At 42.6% G+C, this 21,752-nt stretch overlaps 1 protein-coding gene across 4 annotated transcripts in view; it reads right to left on the reverse strand.

Annotated features, from left to right (window-relative positions):
- Positions 1-21,752, reverse strand: part of TRAF2 (TNF receptor associated factor 2) — a 108,851-nt gene that overhangs the window by 18,279 nt on the left and 68,820 nt on the right. For 2 of the 4 annotated variants that reach the window (XM_082264411.1, XM_082264410.1), the window contains 3 exons: positions 20,493-20,654; positions 16,048-16,125; positions 3,000-3,074 (listed from right to left, as the gene is read on the reverse strand). In XM_082264411.1, the coding sequence (XP_082120537.1) occupies positions 3,000-3,074; positions 16,048-16,125; positions 20,493-20,654 (315 nt within the window). The remainder of the gene's footprint in view (positions 1-2,999; positions 3,075-16,047; positions 16,126-20,492; positions 20,655-21,752) is intronic. The other 2 variants (XM_082264412.1, XM_082264413.1) reach the window with 2 other exon arrangements.

The raw sequence follows: 21,752 nt of genomic DNA on the forward strand, positions 1-21,752 counted from the left end.
TTGATTAGAGTTTGAACACTGCTGATTGGCATTCTCAATTCCTTGGATAACTTTTTATATCCCTTTCCTGTTTTATACAGTTCAACTACTTTTTACCGCAGATCCTTTGACAATTCTTTTGCTTTCCCCATGACTCAGAATCCAGAAACGTCAGTGCAGCACTGGGTGAAAGATGCAAGGGTCTGTCAGGAGTCCAGAAACTCATTGACCCTTTATACACACACACTAATTACAAGCAAACAGATCACAGGTGAGGATGGTTACCTTTAATAGCCATTCAAACCGCTTTGTGTCAATTTGTGTGCATTTTATAAGGCCAAAATCACTCCGGTATGTAAACTTGTGATCAGGGTTATTTGGGTAGTTTCTTATCATCATGATTTAAAAAAAAAAAGAGTAAACGGTTGATTGATAATAAATGGCGTCAGCCAAACCCTAACCATAAGTGAAACGTTTTTTTTGTTATAATTTATATTCTCGGAAAAATCATAAATTCTGCCAGGGTATGTAAACTTATGAGCACAACTGTACATTCGTATAAATGACAAATCATCAGAAAAAAATAATATTGCCAAAGCTGTGGCCATAACTTGGGGTGCAGCAGCAGTGTGTTAATATCTGCAACATGTTTGGTTAAGGTGAATCAAGAGCCTCCTGACATCAATGTCTAGAATTTAAAGGGTTCTGCAGGACCCCTTGACCTAACAATCCTCTCCTAAAACACCCAGGTAAGATGGGCGCTGTCATGGGAACATCAGAAGTTCTAACTGGCATTTTTTTCTCTTTCTGTATTCATATTTGTCACACTTACCCCAAATGCAGCACAACTGAAGCAGATCTGTTTTCAGGTAAACTTTGTTCAGCTAGGTAGGCATTAGGGAGGGTGGCAGGTATTTGAAAGTCTCATACATTACCCTACCAGCTGTAATAATCCTATGGCACCCTGGTTCTAAGTCAGTGTTTCTCAACTCCGGTCCTCAGGGCACACTAACAGGCTTGGTTTGCAAAAAAACTGAAAAACATCACAGGTGATATTTGCTGCTCAGTGATTGCAGTATTCTAGTCTGCATCTCCCCAAGGTAATACTTAAAATCTCACCTGTTAGTGTGCCCTGAGGACCAGAGTTGAGAAACACTGGTCTAAGTCAGTGGTCCTCAACTCCGGTCCTCAGGGCCCACTAACAGGCCAGATTTTAAGTATTACCTTGGGGAGATGCAGACTAGAGTACTGCAATCACTGAGCAGCAAATTATATCACCTGGGATATATTTCAGTTATCTTGCAAACCTGGCCTGTTAGTGGGCCCTGTAGGCCAGGGTTGAGGACCACTGGTCTAAGTCATGACCTGAAGATGATGGTACAATAGCCGTTTGTCCAGCAGCTCTGCATTTAGAATATACTTTTTTTTTTTTTTATTTGTGCGGTATATTGTTTTAGGTACACGTAGTCAAAGGACTAAGCCTCAATCCTTTAGAAAATCAGAGATGTTTTTAAAGAAATTTCTTTACCTAATTTCTGTGATAGCATCCATGCTGTCAGCTGCCATCAAGGAGGATAACTGGAAAATTAGGATTAGACCAACTCCCTTTTCATGGGAGTGCTTACATGGATGATGAACCCGAGACATTAGCCTCAAGAAATTTTACATCACATTGCGTTTGGTCATCCAGAATAACCTATATGGTTCAGTTACTGAGTGATGCTTAAACTGGCTGCATCATGAACCAAAATTAACTCATGTATGGCAGTCACTCTGTCCCTATGATTTTGACATACCTGAACGACAATAAATAAAAGAAAAGAGGAATAGCACCACATAGGAGCTGGCTATAATGACTGAAGATTTCAGATTACTTTGTTTTTATCTCAAGCTCATGCAGCACAACATACAGAACCTCTTAGGAATCGTACATGATATACAGGTGCATCCAAATTAAAAGCAAGAAATGCTTGAAATATATCACACTGTGTGTAATAAATCTATATAATACAGTAAAACCTTGGATTGCGAGCATAATTCGTTCTGGAAGCATGCTTGTAATCCAAAGCACTCTTATATCAAAGCAAATTTCCCCATAAGAAATAATGGAAACTCAGATGATTCGTTCCACAACCATTTATTCATAAGTCCTTCAGTTTATAGTCCATATAAAAAGATTATAGCATTGCGATAGGTTATATAACCATAAAATGTCCATCCACAAATAGCCCCTTCCACAAGGGGATTAGAAGCAAAATCCAGTAGGAGCTACAGAGTATCAAAGAGAAGAGAGGTGCCTCTAAGTGTAGCAATATGGTTCCATTTAATGAAGGTACAACATTTAGCAACTCACATGGTTAATGAATAAAACAGGCACATCTAAGTATGCAGGCATCCGGGGTAAAGCTGTCCACATGGACTATCTTCTGCACCACCGGCTGCCAGTCTGTAATCCTGACCGGGAAGACCATCCTGCAGTAAAGCGATCTGAAAGCGAGGGGCAGCATGGAAGGGATGACGTAGATGGCGGTGCGGAGGATGGTCTATGTGGACAGCTTTAGCCTGGATGCCTGCATACTTAGATGTGCCTGTTCCAATCATCAACCATGTGAGTTGCTAAATGTTGTACCTTCATTAAATTTAACCATATTGCTACACTTAGAGGCGCCTCTCTTCTCTTTTATACTCAGCTGTGACTTGAGGCTACTTGTATATCAAGACATCGCTTGTAAACCAAGTCAAAATTTATTTGAAAATTTTGCTTGTCTTGCAAAGCGCTCTTAAACCAAGTTACTCTCAAACCAAGGTTTTACTGTATAGGCGTTTCACGTTTTGAATAGAATTACTGAAATAAATTAACTTTTTGACGATATTCAAATTTTTTTGGGATGCACTTCTACATTGGCTGTTCACATTTCCTCAAACAATAAAGAGCCCCATTGTTTGTGTGTGTTCAGTCTGCACCTACTTCTATGTAATAAACTCTTATCAGTCACTGCAAAACAATGAGCAACAATTACCATCTCTGTGCAACCAGCCACCAAATACCGACAGGGCACTCTACACCGGCCGCATGACTTCACATGATCCAAAAACTGAGAAAGAAAAACAAAACAAAAGTCAGACATTGAAATTATGTGTAACCTATCACATCCATTTAAATTTACAATATAATGCTTTGCAGTTTTAGAAGTATCAAACTCCATATTCAACTTTGTTAACCACTTTAGCCCTGCTCACTTTGCTGCTACTGCAGCAAAGTGGCTCGTTCCCGTCCAGCGTCGTAGACCTACGTCGCTGGACTCCGCCCCTTGTGGGCGGCGCACGCGCGCCACCGGAGGCTCGCTCCCGCTGTTTTCAGTCACAGCGGGAGTCGGGCCAGGGGAGGAGCAGCGGCGATCGCCGCTGCTCTTACCCGATCGTCGGGGATCGAGTCTGGAGATCCGCCCGCTGTTTTGTAAACACAGTGGGCGGATCTCTGAAGTGACAGGCAGGGTCAGATTGCAGGGTTCAGCATAGCTGAACCCTGGATCTGTCCTTGTGTCACTCAGTCACCCCCCCCCCCACACGTCAGTAAGCACCAGGCATACATTAACCCCTCCCTCTCCAATAAAATTAACCCCTTTCCTGCCAGTGTCATTTTTACAGTAACAGTGCATATATATAGCACTGATTACTGCAGTAATGTCACTGGTACCCCCAAAAGTGTCAAAAATGTCAGTCAAGGGTCCGATCTGTCCGCCGCAATGTCGCAGTCCCGCAAAAAAAAAAAAATCGCAGATCGCCGCCATTACGCGTTAAAAAAAAAAAAAACACCAAAAATGACATAAATCTTTCCCTTAGTTAGTAAACGCAAATAACTTTGCGCAAACCAATAAAAATACGCTTATTGTGATTTTTTTTACCAAAAATATGTAGCAAAAAACAAATTGGCCAAAAATTAAAAAAAAAATTTGATTTTTACATTTTTTTGGGGGGGAATTTCATATAAAAAAAATGTGAAAAATATTGTTATTTTTTCAAAATAAACGCTCTTTTTTTGTTTATAGTGCAAAAAGTAAAAATCGCACAGGTGATCAAATACCACCAAAAGAAAGCTCTGTTTGTGGGAAAAAAAGGACGTAAATTTTGTTTGGGTACGGCGTCGCACGACCGCGCAATTGTCAGTTAAAGTCGCACAGTGCCGAATCGCAAAAAGTGGCCTGGACGGAAGACAGAAAAATCCTCCGGTGGTAAAGTGGTTAAGGGATAAAGTTTAGAAATTGTTGTACTAAACCCAGATATTTCAGTAAGGAAGAGGAAATCCCACCCCGCCCAAAATATGAAAGAAATTTCCACCATGACACTTAAACCCAATTTGGGGATTTCCCCTTTTCTCCCATTCTGGTGACAACTGTCAAATTTTGGTTCCTCCCGTCAATAAAAATCCCTTTCAGCAGGAAATATTCAACTGAAATATACACATTACACACACACACACACACACACACACACACACACACACACACACACACACACACACACACACACACACACACACACACACACACACACACACACACACACACACACACACACACACACACACACACACACACACACACACACACACACACACACCAAAAAAAATAAAAGGAACACTTTGAAAACATAACAGATCTCAATAGGGAAAAATATCATGCTGGATATCTATACTGATATGGACTGGGTAATGGGTTAGGAGGGAAAGGATGCCACATCGCTTCATAGAAATAAAAATTATGAACCTACAGAGGGCTGAATTCAAAGACACCGTGAAAATCAAAGTGAAAACATGATGCAGCAGGCTAGTCCATTTTGCTGAAATTTCATTGCACCAACTCAAAATGGTGGTTTCTATGGCCCCCATGTGCTTGTATACATGCCTGATAACATTGGGGCATGCTCCTTTTGAGACGACGGATGGTGTCCTGGGGTATTCCCTCCCAAATCTGGACCAGGGCATCACTGAGCTCCTGAACAGACTGAGGTGCAACCTGGTGGCATTAGATGGATCAAAACAAAATGTCCCAGAGGTGTTCTATTGGATTTAGGTCAGGCGAGCATGGGGGCCATTAAATGGTATCAATTCTCTCATCCTCCAGGAATTGGCTGTATACTCTCGCTACACGAGGCCGGGCATTGTCATGCACTAGGAGGAACCCAGGACCCACTGCACCAGCGCAGGGTCTGACAATGGGTCCAAAGAGTTCATCCCAATACCTAATGGCAGTCAGGGTGCCATTGTCTAGCCTGTAGAGGTCTGTGTGTCCCTCCATGGATATGCCTCTCCAGACCATCTCTGACCCACCACCAAACCGGTCATGTTGAACGATGTTACAGGCAGCATAACAATCTTCACAGCTTCTCCAGACCCTTTCACGTCTGTCACATGTGCTCAGGGTGAACCTTCTCTCATCTGTGAAAAGCACAGGGCACCAGTGGCGGACCTGCTAATTCTGGTGTTTAATGGCAAATGGCAATCGAGCTCCACGGTGCCAGGCAGTGAGCATAGGGCCCACTAGAAGACATTGGGCCCTGAGGCCACCCTCATGAAGTCTGTTTCTGATTGTTTGGTCAGAGACATTCACATCAGTCGCCTGCTGGAGGTCATTGTGTAGGGCTCTGGCAGTGCTCATCCTGTTCCTCCTTGCACAAAGGAGCAGATACTGGTCCTGCTGATGGGTTAAGGACCTTCTACGGCCCTGTCCAGCTCTCCTAGAGTAACTGTCTCCTGGAATCTCTTCCATGCTCGAGACTGTCATGGGAGTCACCGCAAACCTTCTGGCAATGGCACGTATTGATGTGCCAAGCTGGAGGAGTTGGAATGCCTGTGCAACCTCTATAGGGTCCAGGTATCGCCTCATGCTACCAGTAGTGACAGGGACCCTAGCCAAATGCAAAACTAGCGAAAAACAGAAAAGATGAGTAGGAAAAAAACAATTATAGTGGCCTCCACCTGTAAACCATTCCTGTTTTGGGGGTCATCCCACTGTTGCCCATCTAGTTCCCCTGTTAATTTCATTAACACTAAACCAGCTAAAACTGATTAACAACCCCCTCAGCTTCTTAACTGACCAGATCAATATCCCAGGAGTTTGATTGATTTGTTGCTATACTCTGTTAAAAAAGTGTTCCTTTAATTTTTTTGAGCAGTGTACATATTTATATACATACACATATTACCAATTGAGTCAACCTTCTATTTTTTTACAATACTTTTGTTTACCACTTTAGTCCTAATGCGCTTTGCTTTTTTGCGTGTACACCAACCCAATGCTCAATATAGTGTATGGCCTCAGCCAAAGCTGCTCTACTGGTCACACTCCACTGGCTGTTTCCTACTGTGCATGCGCAAGTTGCACTGCACTTTCTGAATGGTCTTGTAGTTTTCTGGGACCTGTGTGTGTTCCATAATGCAGTGGGGGAAGAAGGAGGGGCAGGAAATGTTCAGAGATCGCCGTGGCGATCTTACCCGGAAATGAAAGAAGGTAACTTGTTTTGATAGGTACCAGCTCCCCCCCCCCCCAAAAGTGCCAAATGTGGCAGTGGAGGGGGGGGGGGGTGTTGACAAGCAGAGCTTCCCAATTTGGGTGGAGCTCTGCTTAAAGTAACAGATGACTGACAGGGGGGTTCTCACCCTCTCCCAAAACTAGAAGTGGTTGCTGCAGATTGTAATACCATTTCATAAAGAAATTTTCCTCCTGGGAGAATCCTTGTGTCAACCCTTCCTTCTGCTTGTGAGAAACATGACAGACGTTAAAGTGGTTGTAAACCTCTCAAACTAAAGCATATCCCTCTATAGTGTGCGATTGTCTCAATTAAGAGCACAAAGTCTATTTCTGTCTGCTGCTTCCTTCCTTTGTTATCCACAGGAGTCACTTCTGTCAAGTCTGACACCATCAGAAAAAAGGTGACGGGAAGGAACCTTCAGCAAAAGAGCCTGTGATTAATAGCCTCAGGTCTGTTCTTGTGTGCCGTGTGAAGAGGGGTGTGTCCCTTTTCCTCCAATCAGCTGTCAGAGCCCACCTCACTGAATGCTGCAACGTTTAAAGAATACGTTCACCTTGTTTAAAAAATAAAGCGTACATCTTTTTTGCAGGTAAAAAAGACAAGCGTTTATTTTTTTATTAGGAGCTTGTAAAGCAATGCACCCGAAATCAACAGATCACAGGTGCAATCTCAGGCAGGCTTTCAGTGTAGCAGTCTCTGCCCATACCTCATACGGGCAGGCAGTTGCTAAATGACAGGAAGGATTAATGAACTACTAAGAGCGCTCATTTGCACCCTGCCATTTGATGAGCAGTTCCACATGCAATTGTAAGGTGTTTGTGGTGGCTTTTTAGAAATTATTTATAAATAATTAATAGTGCGCTTTTGGTCACTATGAATAAAATGAAACAGTGAAAATGTATCAATCTACAATCAGTGAATTGAATAGTCCATAAAGTTCAATATGGAAAGAAGTCCATGTGCCAATAGAAATGACAGCATATGGTGGAATGAAGGTGTATCGAATTCTTCTAAAGACAATGATATATCCCACCGGGTGGCAAACCAGGTGAATTGTTTAGGAATGACACCATATACACACATGCCCTCCACCATAATCAAGCCTCTTACCATATGGTTGTGATCCCCAAGTACAGAGATCAAACACACATGAGAAATAATGTACCCTTCGGGTGTCTCTAAATGGAATCAGTATGCTACACTGGGTTTCAACATATGATTTTCCCCAATACCAATGCCACAACTTTCAGGTCCAATTTAGACAGCCGCCATAGATGAAAAGGAACATGAAAGGCTGCACATAGCATGAATACTGCTAAAACATGTTTATTGTTAAAAACACCACAAGGTACTTAAGACGTTTCAAGACAATAAAAAGCATTCAAACTGCATGAAGCCTCGCCGGAAGCCGGCATAAGCAGGCGTAAAAGTTGTCGTACGTTCATGGCGCCGCCCAACTAGTTTTGCATCACAGCGTGTCGTCAGGGGAACAGGACCATAAACAGTGGGCTATATCATTCTCTTAAGAAGAATTAGATACACCTTCTTTCCACCATATGCTTTCATTGCTATCGACACATGGACTTATTTCCATATTGAACTTTACGAAATATTCAACTAACTATTTGTATATTGATAAATTTTCAGCATTTCATTTCTTGCATAGTAACCAGAAGCACGCTATTTATGTATATAGGTTTTCACATCACTTTTATTATTTGGGTGATGTAGAAGTGCAGCTCTTTGATAACTTGTTACACTTCAGCTCAGAAACACTTTAAAAAAAAAAAGTGTTGCATTTACATGTGTTTATGCATTCTGGCACGTTTATGTGCAAACAAATTCAGCACGCTGTACTTTTTCTTAAATGCACATAAAAGCAGCAGAATGGTATAAACTAGGTTCATAAAAGTACACACATTTTTCTTGCATATGCATTTATACTGCATTTAACCACGTCAGCTCTGGAAGATTTACCCCCATTCCTGACCAGGCCATTTTATGTTTTTTGGCACTGTGTTCCTTTAACTGACAATTGCGCTGTCATGCGATGCTGTACTCAAATGAGGTTTATTTTTTTTTTCACACAACTAGAGCTTTCTTTTGGGGATATTTGATCACCACTGCGGTATTTTTTGCACTATAAACGAAAAAAAGACAGAAAATATTTTTTTTTTTTGGGGGGGGGGGGGGGGATTTTTTTACTTTCTGCTATAAAACATATCCAATAAAAACAATGGAAAAAAATCAAATTTCTTCATAAATTTAGGCCAAATATTCTACTACATATTTTTGGTAAAGAAAATCTCAATAAACGCATATTGATTGTTTGGGGGAAAAGTTATAGCATCTACAAACTATGGTATTCTTTATTTTTTTTATATACTACTAATGGAGGTGATCAGCGACTTACAGCGGGACTGCGATAGTATGGTGGGCAATATGACACATCAGTGCACAAAATATACACAGTCACTGTACTATAGTATACTAGCTGAGAAGGGGGTTAAAATCTAGGGCAATCAAAGGGTTAAATGTGTGCCTAACAAGTTACATAGTTAGTGAGGTTGAAAAAAAAAAAAAAAAGACACCAGTCCATCCAGTTCAACCTATGATGTGTGTGTGTTTGCAGTTACCAGTACATCGTATACCCCTGTATGTTGTGGTCGTTAAGGTTCCCATCTACTCGTTTTTTGAAACCATCGGTAGAAGAGAATTCCACATTCTTACCGCTCTGACAGAAAAGGAACCTTTACGCAGTTTAAGGTTAAACCGCTTTTTTAGTGAATGGCCACTTTTCTTTTTAAATTTCCTTCCGATGAAAAGTTTGTTCCCTATGCTAGGGTCACCAGTTCGGTATTTGTATATCGATATATGCCCTCTCTAGCGTCTCTTCTCCAGAGAGAATAAGTTCAGTGCTTGTAGTCTTTCCTCATAGCTGATGTCCTCCATTCCCCTAATTATCTTTGTTGCCCTTCTCTGAACTCTCCCCAGTTCCAGCACATCCCTCCTGAGGACCGATGCCCAGAACTGGAGCGCATACTTGAGATGTGGCCGGACCAGAGTCTTGTAGAGTGGGAGTATTATCGTTTTATCTCTGGAGTGAATCCCCTTTTTTTCCATGTAGTATTCTGTTAGCTTTGCTTGCAGCAGTTTGGCATTGCATGCCATTGCTGAGCTTGTTGTCTACTAGGACCCCCAGGTCATTTTCCATCTTAGATTCCCCCAGAGGTTTTTTTTTTTTCTAGGATGTTTAAATATATTTTATTACAAAAAAAGTTGCTAAAAAAGTTAGAAAAAAGTACAATGCACCAGGTCTACAGGACTCTAAAGTATACTGGGTTTTTGTTACCAACATTGGGCTACCCTTAGAAACCATTAAATATACAGAATCATTTGCCATGTAGTTACCAACCCCCTTATTTTCTTCAGGTCTTCTTGTAAGGTTTCCACGTCCTGTGAAGAAGATATTGCCCTGCATAGCTTAGTATCGTCTGCAAATACTGAGATTGTGCTGGTCATCCCATCCTTCAGATCGTTTATGAATAAATTAAATGGGATTGGTCCCAGGACAGATCCTTGGGGGACCCCACTTCCTACACCTGACCAATCTGAGTACTTCCCATTTATTACCACTCTCTGGACTCGCCCCTGAAGCCAGTTTTTAATCCAGGTACTCACCCCCAATGGTCCATACATATATACCTTAGTTTGTATAGTAAACATTTGTGGGGAACTGTATCAAATGCCTTTGCAAAGTCCAGATACACTACATCTACAGGCCTTGCTTTATCTAGATGGCAGCTCACTTCCTCATAGAAAGTAATAGATTGGTCTGGAAAGAACGATTCTTTATGAACCCATGCTGATTACTATTAACGATACCATTTTTATTACTAAAATCTTATATATAGTCCCTTATCATCCCCTCTAATAGCTTGCAGACTGTTGATGTTAGGCTAACCAGCCTGGGATATACAGTGCATTGCGAAAGTATTCGGCCCCCTTGAACTTTGACCTTTTGCCACATTTCAGGCTTCAAACAAAGATATAAAACTAATTTTTTTTTGAAGAATCAACAACAAGTGGGACACAATCATGAAGTGGAATGAAATTTATTGGATATTTCAAACTTTGTTAAATAAAAAAACTGAAAAATTGGGCGTGCAAAATTATTCAGCCCCTTTACTTTCAGTGCAGCAAACTCTCTCCAGAAGTTCAGTGAGGATCTCTGAATGATCCAATGTTGACCTAAATGACTAATGATGATAAATAGAATCCACCTGTGTGTACTCAAGTCTCCGTATAAATGCACCTGCACTGTGATAGTCTCAGAGGTCCGTTTAAAGCGCAGAGAGCATCATAAACAAGGCACACACCAGGCAGGTCCGAGATACTGTTGTGGAGAAGTTTAAAGCCGGATTTGGATACATAAACATCCCAAAGAGCACTATGCAAGCGATAATATTGAAATGGAAGGAGTATCAGACCACTGCAAATCTACGAAGACCTGGCCGTCCCTCTAAACTTTCAGCTCATACAAGGAGAAGACTGATCAGAGATGCAGCCAAGAGGCCCATGATCACTCTGGATGAACTGCAGAGATCTACAACTGAGGTGGGAGACTCTGTCCATAGCACAACAATCAGTCGTATACTACACAAATCTGGCCTTTATGGAAGAATGGCAAGAAGAAAGCCATTTCTTAAAGATATCCATAAAAAGGGTCGTTTAAAGTTTGCCACAAGCCACCTGGGAGAGACACCAAACATGTGGAAGAAGGTGCTCTGGTCAGATGAAACCAAAATCGAACTTTTTGGCAACAATGCAAAACTCCCTGAACACACCATCCCCACTGTCAAACATGGTGGTGGCAGCATCATGGTTTGGGCCTGCTTTTCTTCAGCAGGGACAGGGAAGATGGTTAAAATTGATGGGAAGATGGATGCAGCCAAATACAGGACCATTCTGGAAGAAAACCTGATGGAGTCTGCAAAAGACCTGAGACTGGGACGGAGATTTGTCTTCCAACAAGACAATGATCCAAAACATAAAGCAAAATCTACCACGGAATGGTTCACAAATAAACATATCTAGGTGTTAGAATGGCCAAGTCAAAGTCCAGACCTAAATCCAATCGAGAATCTGTGGAAAGAACTGAAAACTGCTGTTCACAAACGCTCTCCATCCAACCTCACTGAGCTCGAGCTGTTTTGCAAGGAGGAATGGGCAAAAATTTCAGTCTCTCGATGTGCAAAACTGATAGAGACATACCCCAAGCGACTTACAGCTGTAATCGCAGCAAAACGTGGCGCTACAAAGGGGCTGAATAATTTTGCACGCCCAATTTTTCAGTTTTTTATTTGTTAAAAAAGTGAAATATCCAATAAATTTCGTTCCACTTAATGATTGTGCCCCACTTGTTGATTCTTCAAAAAAAATTACAGTTCTATATCTTTATGTTTGAAGCCTGAAATGTGGCAAAAGATCGAAAAGTTCAAGGGGGCGAATACTTTCACAATGCACTGTATCTCGGGCCTTTGTTAAATATTGGTGCCACGATGGCTTTTCTCCAATCGGCTGGTACCATTCCCGTCAGACTTTTCTTAAAAATTAGGATCAATGGTCTGGCTATCACCTGGCTGAGTTCTTTAAAGCGGAGTTCCACCCGAAATTTATACTTACCTCCATCTTCTCGCTCCCGGTCACCTGAAAAACAAATGGATAATCGCAATTTTTTTTTTTTTTTCACTTACCTTTTAGAGAAAATATACTCACCTTACTTCCTTCTTCCTCCCCTCGGCGGCCACGGCGATTCGTCACTTCCTGGCTTTTGCAATGATTCCTGGGAGCTGAACGTCATAGCTCCCAGGAATCATTGCGCCTGCACCGGCCCCGACGTCAGTTCCGGGGCGCGCGCGTCATCCCCTTCTAAACAGCTTCTGGGCATGCCCAGAAGCTGTGGAGGGATGACGCGCGCGACCCGGAAGTGACGTCGGGGCCGGTGCAGTGCATCGTGGGACCGAAGAAGGAGGAAGAGGACCGAAGAGGACGCGGAAGAGGATCGTGCTGGCTTCAAGCTGCCCACACCTGAGATGGCAGCGCTGGAGAAGACAATTTCAAGGTAAGTATATCTCCTGAAAGGTAAGTGCAACCCGGGACAGATCAGAGGCTAGCCATTGTGGAATGTGCTAGCCCTGACTGTCCCGGGGGTATTTTTGTAAAAAAATGTATAACCAGGGTGGAACTCCGCTTTAAGGACCCTCGGGTGTAAGCCATCTGGTCCTATCGATCTATTTATGTTAGGTTTTAAGGTCTAGTTCCGAGTCTGTCTTCTGTTAACCATGAGGGTGCTTCCTGTGACATGTTATTAACTTTAAAATTACAGTCTAGGTTACTGTATCCCCCGTTTCTTTTGTGAAGACTGAGAAGAATTTATTTAGAACCTCTGCCTCCTCTCTGTCCTTTATGGCCAGATTCCCTTTATCATCCTTTATGGGGCCAATATGTTCTGGCCTCACTTTCTTACTATTTATATTCTTAAAGAATTTCTTGGGGTTTTTCTTACTCTCTCCTGCTATGTGCCTTTCGTGTTCTATCTTAGCCGCCTTGATTGCCCTCTTACATTTCTTATTGCATTCGTTGTAGTGCTGAAATGCTGCCAATGATCCCTCTGCTTTGTATTTCTTGAAGGCCTTTTTTTGTTTTTATATGCATTTTTACATTGGAGTTTAGCCACCCAGGGTTTATTTTAGCTCTTTTAAATGTATTCCCTGTTGGAATGCGCTGGCCAATACATTTATTAAGTATGTTCTTAAAGCACTCCCATTTTTGCCGAAGGTTCTGTGTTCCCAGGATTCTATCCCATTTAATATCGTCTAGCATAGAGCGCAGTTCAGGGAAATTGACTCTTTTGAAGTTCAGTGTCTATGTATTACCTACCCTTATGTTTCCCATTTCTGTGATTTATACTGAAACGAATTGACCTATGGTCACTGTTTAGTAAGTTGCCCCTTATTTCTACATCCACAATCAGGTCTGTATTATTTGTAATTAGTAGGTCTAAGAACGCATTGTTTCTCGTTGGCGCTTTCACCATCTGACCCATGAAGTTATCCTGCAAAACATTTAGGAAATGGTGAGCCTCAGACGAGTGTTCAGTTCCTTCTGCCCAGTCTATACCTGGATAACTAAAATCCACCCTTATAATGACATTTCCCATCCTTGCTGCCATTCCAAGTTGTGATAAGAGGTCTGCCTCACCCTCCTCCCTCTGGTTGGGGGGCCTATAGCATACGCCCAATATTACTTTCCCCTTTGTACCTTCCCTTTGAAGCTCTACCCATAGGGATTCCATCTCCTCCCTAGCTCTATTAGTGATATCGTCCCTCATATTCACTTGCACATCGTTCTTGCTATACAGGCATACCCCCTCCCCCTTTTTTACCCTCCCTATCTCTGCGATAAAGGGTATACCCCTGAAATGTTGCCAGTCAATCATGAGAGCTGTCAAACCAAGTTTCTGAAATTCCCACAAAATCAAAATCCTCCTCATACATTAGTAGCTCCAGTTCTCCTATCTTGTTAGCCAGACTTCTAGCATTAGTATACAAACCTCATTTTGTCCGGTCGCATATACCCTTGTTAGATATGAGGCTGCATTTTGGATTTGTCAACTTACCTACTTTGGGTTTTGGATCTCTGGATACCCTACCACTAATGTCCCCAATATTGCCTGTTGAACCTTGTTCCCCACTGGCGAGCTCTACATCTTTAAAAGCCCCTAACTTTTGGTCCATCATCTCTTCCAGTACAGCTGCACCCTCCCCATTTAGGTGCAGTCCGTCCCTTCTAAAGAGCCGGTAACCGACTGAAAAGTCGACCCAGTTCTCCAGGAACCCAAACCCCTCCTTCCTACACCAGTTCCTCAGCCACTTGTTAACTTCCCTAATCTCCCGCCGTCTCTCTGGCGTGGCTCGAGGTACAGGTAGTATTTCCTACTACTCAATTTAGCTTCTAAGTCCCTGAAATTGTTTTTTTTAGGACTCTCCCCCTTCCTCTAATTTTGTCATTGGTACACACGTGTACCATGACAGCTGGGTCCTCCCCAGCCCTACCCAATAATCTGTCCACCAGATCTGTGATGTGCCGAACCCGAGCGTCAAGTAAACAGCATACTGTTCGGTCTTTGTCACAGAATGCCCTCTCTGTACTTCTGAGTCCCCTGCCACCAGAAAACTGTCTTTCCTTACCCTTAGCCTCACTCCCGCCCTCACTGGAGTTGTTCTTCCCCTGGCAGCTAGGGGCGTCGCTCTGCTCCAGCAATGCTAGTCCCTGACTGGTTTCTCCAGCATCACGCAACAGGTCGTATTTATTGGGATGTTCCAGCCCAGGACCGGCTTTCTTGACTCTTTCCCTCTACCCTTCCTAGCAGTCACCCAACTACTCTACTCTGGTGCCTGCACCCTTGTATCTCCATCCGCCTCTGTGCTGGCCCCTGCCGGGCACATTCCAAACTCTCCTTTAGTATGGAGATTCTTCTCATTGTTGCAAGTTCCCTAGATTCAGGACCTGAGCTTCCAGGGAAGCAATGTGCTTGCATTTTGTGCAGCTATATTCGCCCTCAATCGCATGTACGAGGAACAGATACTTAATACAACACAATACTCAGGTACTCAACAGCACTCAGTAGTACTCAGTTGCTCACACTATCCCCTCCTCAGCCAGTCAGTCTTTTCTGTATACGTCTCTCTGCTCCTGCTCAACCACCACCTGTAAACTGACACTTATCAGCAGCCTCTTTCGTCAGCCTGCCTCTTACTGCTCCTGCTGCTTCCCTGTCACACGCCCCCTCCAGTCAGTAGTTTTCCCTTACCCGCTGCCTCTCCTGTCAACTCATTACCTCACGGTCCCGCTGTCACTCCCGTTCTGCCCTCTACGTGGTCCGCGCCTGGCGCCGCACCCAGCCCCAGGGTCACCCGCCACCGCTCTTTGTTCCCGGCCGCCACCTCTCATGGTCTCAGTGGGGGTCCGGTCCGCAGCTCCCAACAAAATCTCCACACCACAGAAAAAGTAACAGAACCACCTGGTGGATAATGGCTCAAGGTTTTTGTTTGTGTGTGTACCGTACTCCGAGCTGCTTTTACTAAGGGATGTGCTGGTTTTTATTCCATGCTTTACAGAGAAACAAAAACTGGCACATCCCCCCTGACAGGATAGAGCTCTGTATTGCTTACATTGACAGGGCTCTGTCATGTCTTCCTCCTCACCGATCAGCGGGGGCCAGCAGTTATCCATTGGCCACTGCTCTGCTGGTGCTGTGGCTAATCACAGCACAGCCAGCGCCAGGTGGCCCCTACCCAGAAGTGCTGGATCACCTATCTAGTACGTGATCCAGCGCAGGAGAGCCGCTTTCCCGAGGAACTCCTACTGGAGATGGTTGGGAAGCTGTTAAAAAAGCATTTGACTGCATCTGGTGTAAACAAGTCATTAATCTAGTTTTTGGCTTAGGGTTTGGAGGCCAAACAAACGAAAAACTACCTTTTCTCTGGGGATCTTTTTCTTTCCACAGCCTTCACACGTCATGGGGAACTTAGGGCAGATCTCATCATGAGCCTATAAATATCAGAGACAGAGTGAGTAAAATGGTGATCAGCACAGAATGATAAAGCGCTGACCATACACTATACAATCTGCTTGTACATTTCCATCTATCTTCTAGCTGCTTTCAGATTATGAATTGATATGCACAAGCATGGGTTTTTATTTCTACTGCTATGATATACAACAACAAACTGCTCTGTATGTACACCAGGATCTAATTAAAGCAGCAGGCAGTCTATAGTAAAGCAAATAGGAAAACAATCAAAAGGAGGGGAAAAAAAAACACAGACAAACAAAAGCTGCTATTTATATAGACCAGAATTACAGACTCCAAATGGACTATTTAAGGAAATGCTTACTAAATATAGCCTGCAAGAAAAATTTTGCCGTAAAACAACAGATTGCCCATAAATAGAGAAACCTCTGTCTGGTATTGTGACAGAACACCTTAGGCCATGATGGAACAGTGTCCCCACAGAAATCAGATAGCTTTCTTGTTCAAGCACCTTCTTTTATAAGGTGAAAATGGTCTGTTCCTGTTTCACAATAGTGCTATTATTGCATTATCATCCTGTCACGCAGGTTTCTAAAGGAGATTACAAGAAGCCATTTTAGCCAAATGTTACTCAGGCGTAGTTTGCAGTCACCATCAGGAAGCCTGCCCTGAGAAACTACATGCAACAATGGCTGGAGTGTACAGCTTGTAACGTAAGTATTTAACACGTCACCATGTTTCTAGGTAAATATATTTCTAAAGGTGCTACTGACATGAAATGTTTACCATGTCGGTAACAACCCATGCAATCCATACATACAAAGAAACCAAAACAAATAAGTTCAAAAATGAAGTTATGTGTAAAAATGGAATGACACCGGAAAAAGTATTGAACACGCTAACAAATTTATTTTATACTTAGTACAAAATCCTCTGTTGGTAATGACAGCTTTAAGATGCATCCTACATGGAAAAACGACGTCGCATGCATTGCTCAAATGTGACTTTGGTCCATTCTTCCACACAGTCTTCAAATCTTTAAGGTTCAATGGGCCTCTTCTATGAACTCTGATCTTTAGTTTGTTTCCATAGATTTTCTATTGGATTCAAGTTAGGCGATTGGCTGGGCCATTCTAGCAGCTTTATTTTCTTAGTTTGAAACCAATTGAGAGTTTCCTTGGCTTTGTGTTTGGGGTCATTGTTTTGCTGAAATGTCCACCCTCGTTTCATCCTCATCATCCTGGTAGATGGCAGCCAATTTTTTCAAGAATGTCTTGGTACATTTTTCCAGTACTGTATGCTGAAAAACAGCCCAACACCATGATGTTCCCACCTCCAAACTTCACTGTTGGTATGGTGTTATTGGGGTGATGTGCAGTGCCATTTGACCTCCAAACATAGTGTGTATTATGGCATCCAAAGAGTTAGATTTGGTCTCATCTGACCAGACTATACTCTCGCAGTATTTCACAGGCTTGTCTGAATGTGTAGCAAACTTTATAACCACCTCCCGACAGCGTAACGCACAATGACTGCAGCAGGTTGGCTCTATTGTGCAAAATCACGTACCTGTACATCAATTCATGCAACAGCCTCTAGGGGGGGGGGGGCACACGCGCTGCCAGAGACCCGATCGCTCGCTCGCTGCTAGGGCAAAGCAGGAGCCAATCAACGGGTCCAACTGACCCAATGTCTGCCGGCCACCTGCGATCATTACCGAGAGAGACAGAACAGCGGTCTGCCTATATAAGCAAGGTAGATCACCATTCTGGCAGGGGAGAAGATGGAGATCTTGTGTTTCTGCTAAGCAGGAACACGGATTTCCGTCTTCCTCCAGTCAGAGAGACCCCCCTCCCCCACAGTTAGCAAGCACTCCCTAGGAACACATTTAACTCTTTGATTGCCCTTGAAGTTAACCCCTTCCCTGACGGTGTCATTCGTACAGTAACCGTGTATTTTTTAGCACTGATTACTTGTATTGGTGTTACTGGTCCCCAAAAAAGTGTCAGTTAGGTGTCCGATTCGCCTGCTGTAATGTCGCAGTCTTGCTATAAGTCGCTGTCTTGCTACAAGTCGCTGATCGCCTCCATTACAAGAAAAAAAAAAAAAAAGATTCCATAAAAATGTCATCGTTTGTAGACCCTATAACTTTTGCGCAAACCAATCAATATACGCTTACCACGATTTTTTTTTTATACCAAAAACATGTAGGAGAATGCATATTGGACTAAATTGATGAATAAATTTGATTTTTATTTTTTTTTTCACTTATAAATTTTTATTAAGGATTTGAGATAGGACCATACAACCAAAAACACACATTATAATCATGTAATTTAACAATGTAGGAAAAAGTAGGGTTCTTACATAATTTTTAATACAAATATCTAACAAGCAATTTGATTTTAACATTTTTTTTTATTGGATGTATTTTATAGCAGAAAGTAAAAAAAAAAGTGTTTTTTTTTTTTTTTTTCAAAAAATTGTCACTCTTTTTATAACGCAAAAAATAAAAAAACGCAGAGGTGATCAAATACCACCAAAAGAAAGCTCTATTTTTGGGGGGGAAAAAAAGACAAATTTTATTTAAGTACAGCACCGCATGACTGCGCAATTGTCAGTTTAAATAGTGCCGTATCGCAAAAAATGGCCTGATCATTAAGGGGCTTCCAGGGCTGAAGTGGTTAAATCGTGGATAATCTCATAGATGCCTTGTTGCCTTCTAGAACTGGGGTCGCCCTGACAGTGCTGTGAGAATAGAAAAAGAAAGTTGGGCGCACTGGCCTAGTGCATTATCCAAAAGATTGACAGATATGAATACAATTAACAAGATGTCTACTCACAAACAGAAGTTAAAAACATGCTCATCAGGCCACATGTGTGCATCGTTGCAACTTGCTTCTTTGTGGTAAGTGCACATACAGTGATACTAGGTTTACAAAACAGTTAACATCTCTGGATCCTGTAGCTGTTTGCTATTTAATGATCTAGTCACTCATCACTAGCCTTGGAGTGTAGTACAGATGTGATAAACTTGACTGTTGGGGGTCCTGTATCATAATGCAGCATGTGCCTGTGTGACCTGATAGCTGCCTCTCTGCCCTGTGTGTGTTTTGGTATTTTTGTGGTGTTCATGTGGTTGATGCATTTCACTTCACCTCTTAGCCCTCCCTCATTCAACACCATGGAGGGGCCATGGCTCGCACATCGTGGGTGTGTCTGTTCGATTATAAGTAATGTGAATTAAGCCATTTCATGCTAGGCTCTGAAGAAGGCGGACGGTCCTTTGAAATGCGTCAGCCTGAGGGGTCTCATCCAGGACCTCCCACTCCCTGGTTCAGTGATTCGAGCAACCCATTCGAGATAGCCACACATGTGGCCTGACGAGCCTCTTTTTAACTTATGTAGGTGAGTAGACATCTTTACGATTTGATTCATATCTTTTAATAAATCTGTTGGATAATGCACTAGGGCCAGTGCGCCCTCTTTTCTTTTTCTATTCATTTGCACTGACAAGGGGCAGGATTGCTTTCTAATTACTGATAGATCTCGGCAGGTGTCTTGGCTTTCCATGCCTTTTTGCATCTCCCTCTTCATGTGTTCAATACTTTTCTTTGTGTCATTCCATTTTATTACACATAATTTAATTTCTGAACTTTTTTTGTATGTATGGATTGCATGGGTTGTTACCGACATGTGGTGAAAATTTCATGTCAATAGCACCTTTACAAATATATTTACCTAGAAAAATGGTGATGTATTCAATACTCATTTAACCCGCTGTATGTATATTTATGTAAATGCTTCTATGGGGGAAGTACCCTACGCGGATATCTGGTGTTATTCCCATACAGCCATTAGCTTATCTTTCATCACAAAATTCCTTGTTGTAACCCCCAGTTGAATATTATGTGAATTGCTCTACTGTGGATAAGAACTCGTCTCATTGGCGCAAACTGTCAAACATCTGCAACATTCGGCTCAGAAAACATCAAAACGGTCTTGGTGGTGTTTAAGCCCACCTAGTACAGCAGTATCATAGCTTTTTGTTTTGTTGTTAAGTCTATCAGGTCAAGTTTTAAGCACATCCTCTAATATGTTCAAACAGAAAGCAGCGGTCACGTCAGCTGTCATGCCAGCACACAGCAGTAATTAAAAAGGTTTGCAGCTGGTGGTTTCTTCAGGTCTGGGTAAGTGACCTTCGCTTTATTTCAGCAGCCAGTGTAGGGACTCCCACTGTCAGCATGATCCCAAAATTACAGCTAGTGTGCAGAGACTTCAATAAAAACAAGGAAATGCATGTAATCACACTTTTAAATGCACCTTCAATAGGTTTTCAGGAAATATAGTGTAAAGAAGAAGTCTATAGAAGAGCCCATTGTACCTTGATATCTGGAAAGTAGAAAGAAAGCTTGCAGTATCTGCAGTTCAGTTTTCGCTCTGGACACTCGCGTTCGTTATGCCAGTCCTTGTCACTGACTTTGATGAGTTGTTTGCATGCTGGGCAGGGCACTAACATGAACAGGCACTTCCCTTCATGTGTGGCCTGGGAAGAGAAAATATTTCTGTTATTACATGTCTAAAGCACGGCCTGACACATGTAAACACAAGAGGTGGGGCTGTGGGTGCAGTGGAATGCATAACACACTGATAACACAAAACACTTCTTAGAATCCTGAAACATGAAACGAAACCTGCGCCTCCTCACAAGTCTTGTGATCTTAGCATTAGACCCTTGTACCCGCCCATAAATTTAAATTGGCATCCTTTTCTACAGCCAATGAACTCACAGATCTATGTGCAAGTAGTACTCACTCATTTGCACACATTTTAAATATGACTTTGTAGATTTTTTTTTTAAGAGTTTTGCAAAGTGAGAAATTTCAGAGATTTTCCTTGGTGTAGATGAGCTTGCATATTTGAGTGTTTAACAATTATTTAATTGTGGCTGCTCAGCCCATGTTAAAGCGACTTTGTGGCTACCCTGAAAGCAATTTTTTCCCCTTTCTATGCCTACCTGTCCTGCTGCCCATCTTTTTGTCATGAAGGGTTACTGCCAAAGAATCAAACTCACTTCTGGTTGTGTGCCAGGTGCTTTGCTCTTCCACTGCTTGCTGTGGTACCATCTGCCTCCAACTAACCTGCAGATGACCAGGCATCTTATGTGTGCAAGCATGTAGGATACAAAAATTGATTCTACAGCAGAGGTAGCTCTTAAAGACTGGCAAGACCGGTAGGAGGACCAGTAACCTGGTTGAGCTGCTATATACCCCAACTCTAAGTGCTAAGCTACAGGTCATATACAAGGAGGACCAAGACCGTATCAGAATTTCTATGCAAAGCCAATACTCACCTAGTAACACACAATGCCTCCTTGCTGTCTGGGTGATCCTGTTATTGCTTTGACGCTGAAGGAAACTGCAGAATGTCACTAGTCAGAGATGGCTCCCTCATCCAGCCAGCAAAGAAACTACCTGCAGAATGGCACTAGTCAGAGATGGTTCCCCCATCCAGCCAGCATAGAAACTACCTGCAGAATGGCACTAGTCAGAGATGGCTCCCTCATCCAGCCAGCATAGAAACTACCTGCAGAATGGCACTAGTCAGAGATGGCTCCCTCATCCAGCCAGCATAGAAACTACCT

Source organism: Pelophylax lessonae (genome assembly GCF_965119305.1).
Source record: "Pelophylax lessonae genome assembly, chromosome: 7".
NCBI classification, from domain to species: Eukaryota; Metazoa; Chordata; class Amphibia; order Anura; family Ranidae; genus Pelophylax; species Pelophylax lessonae.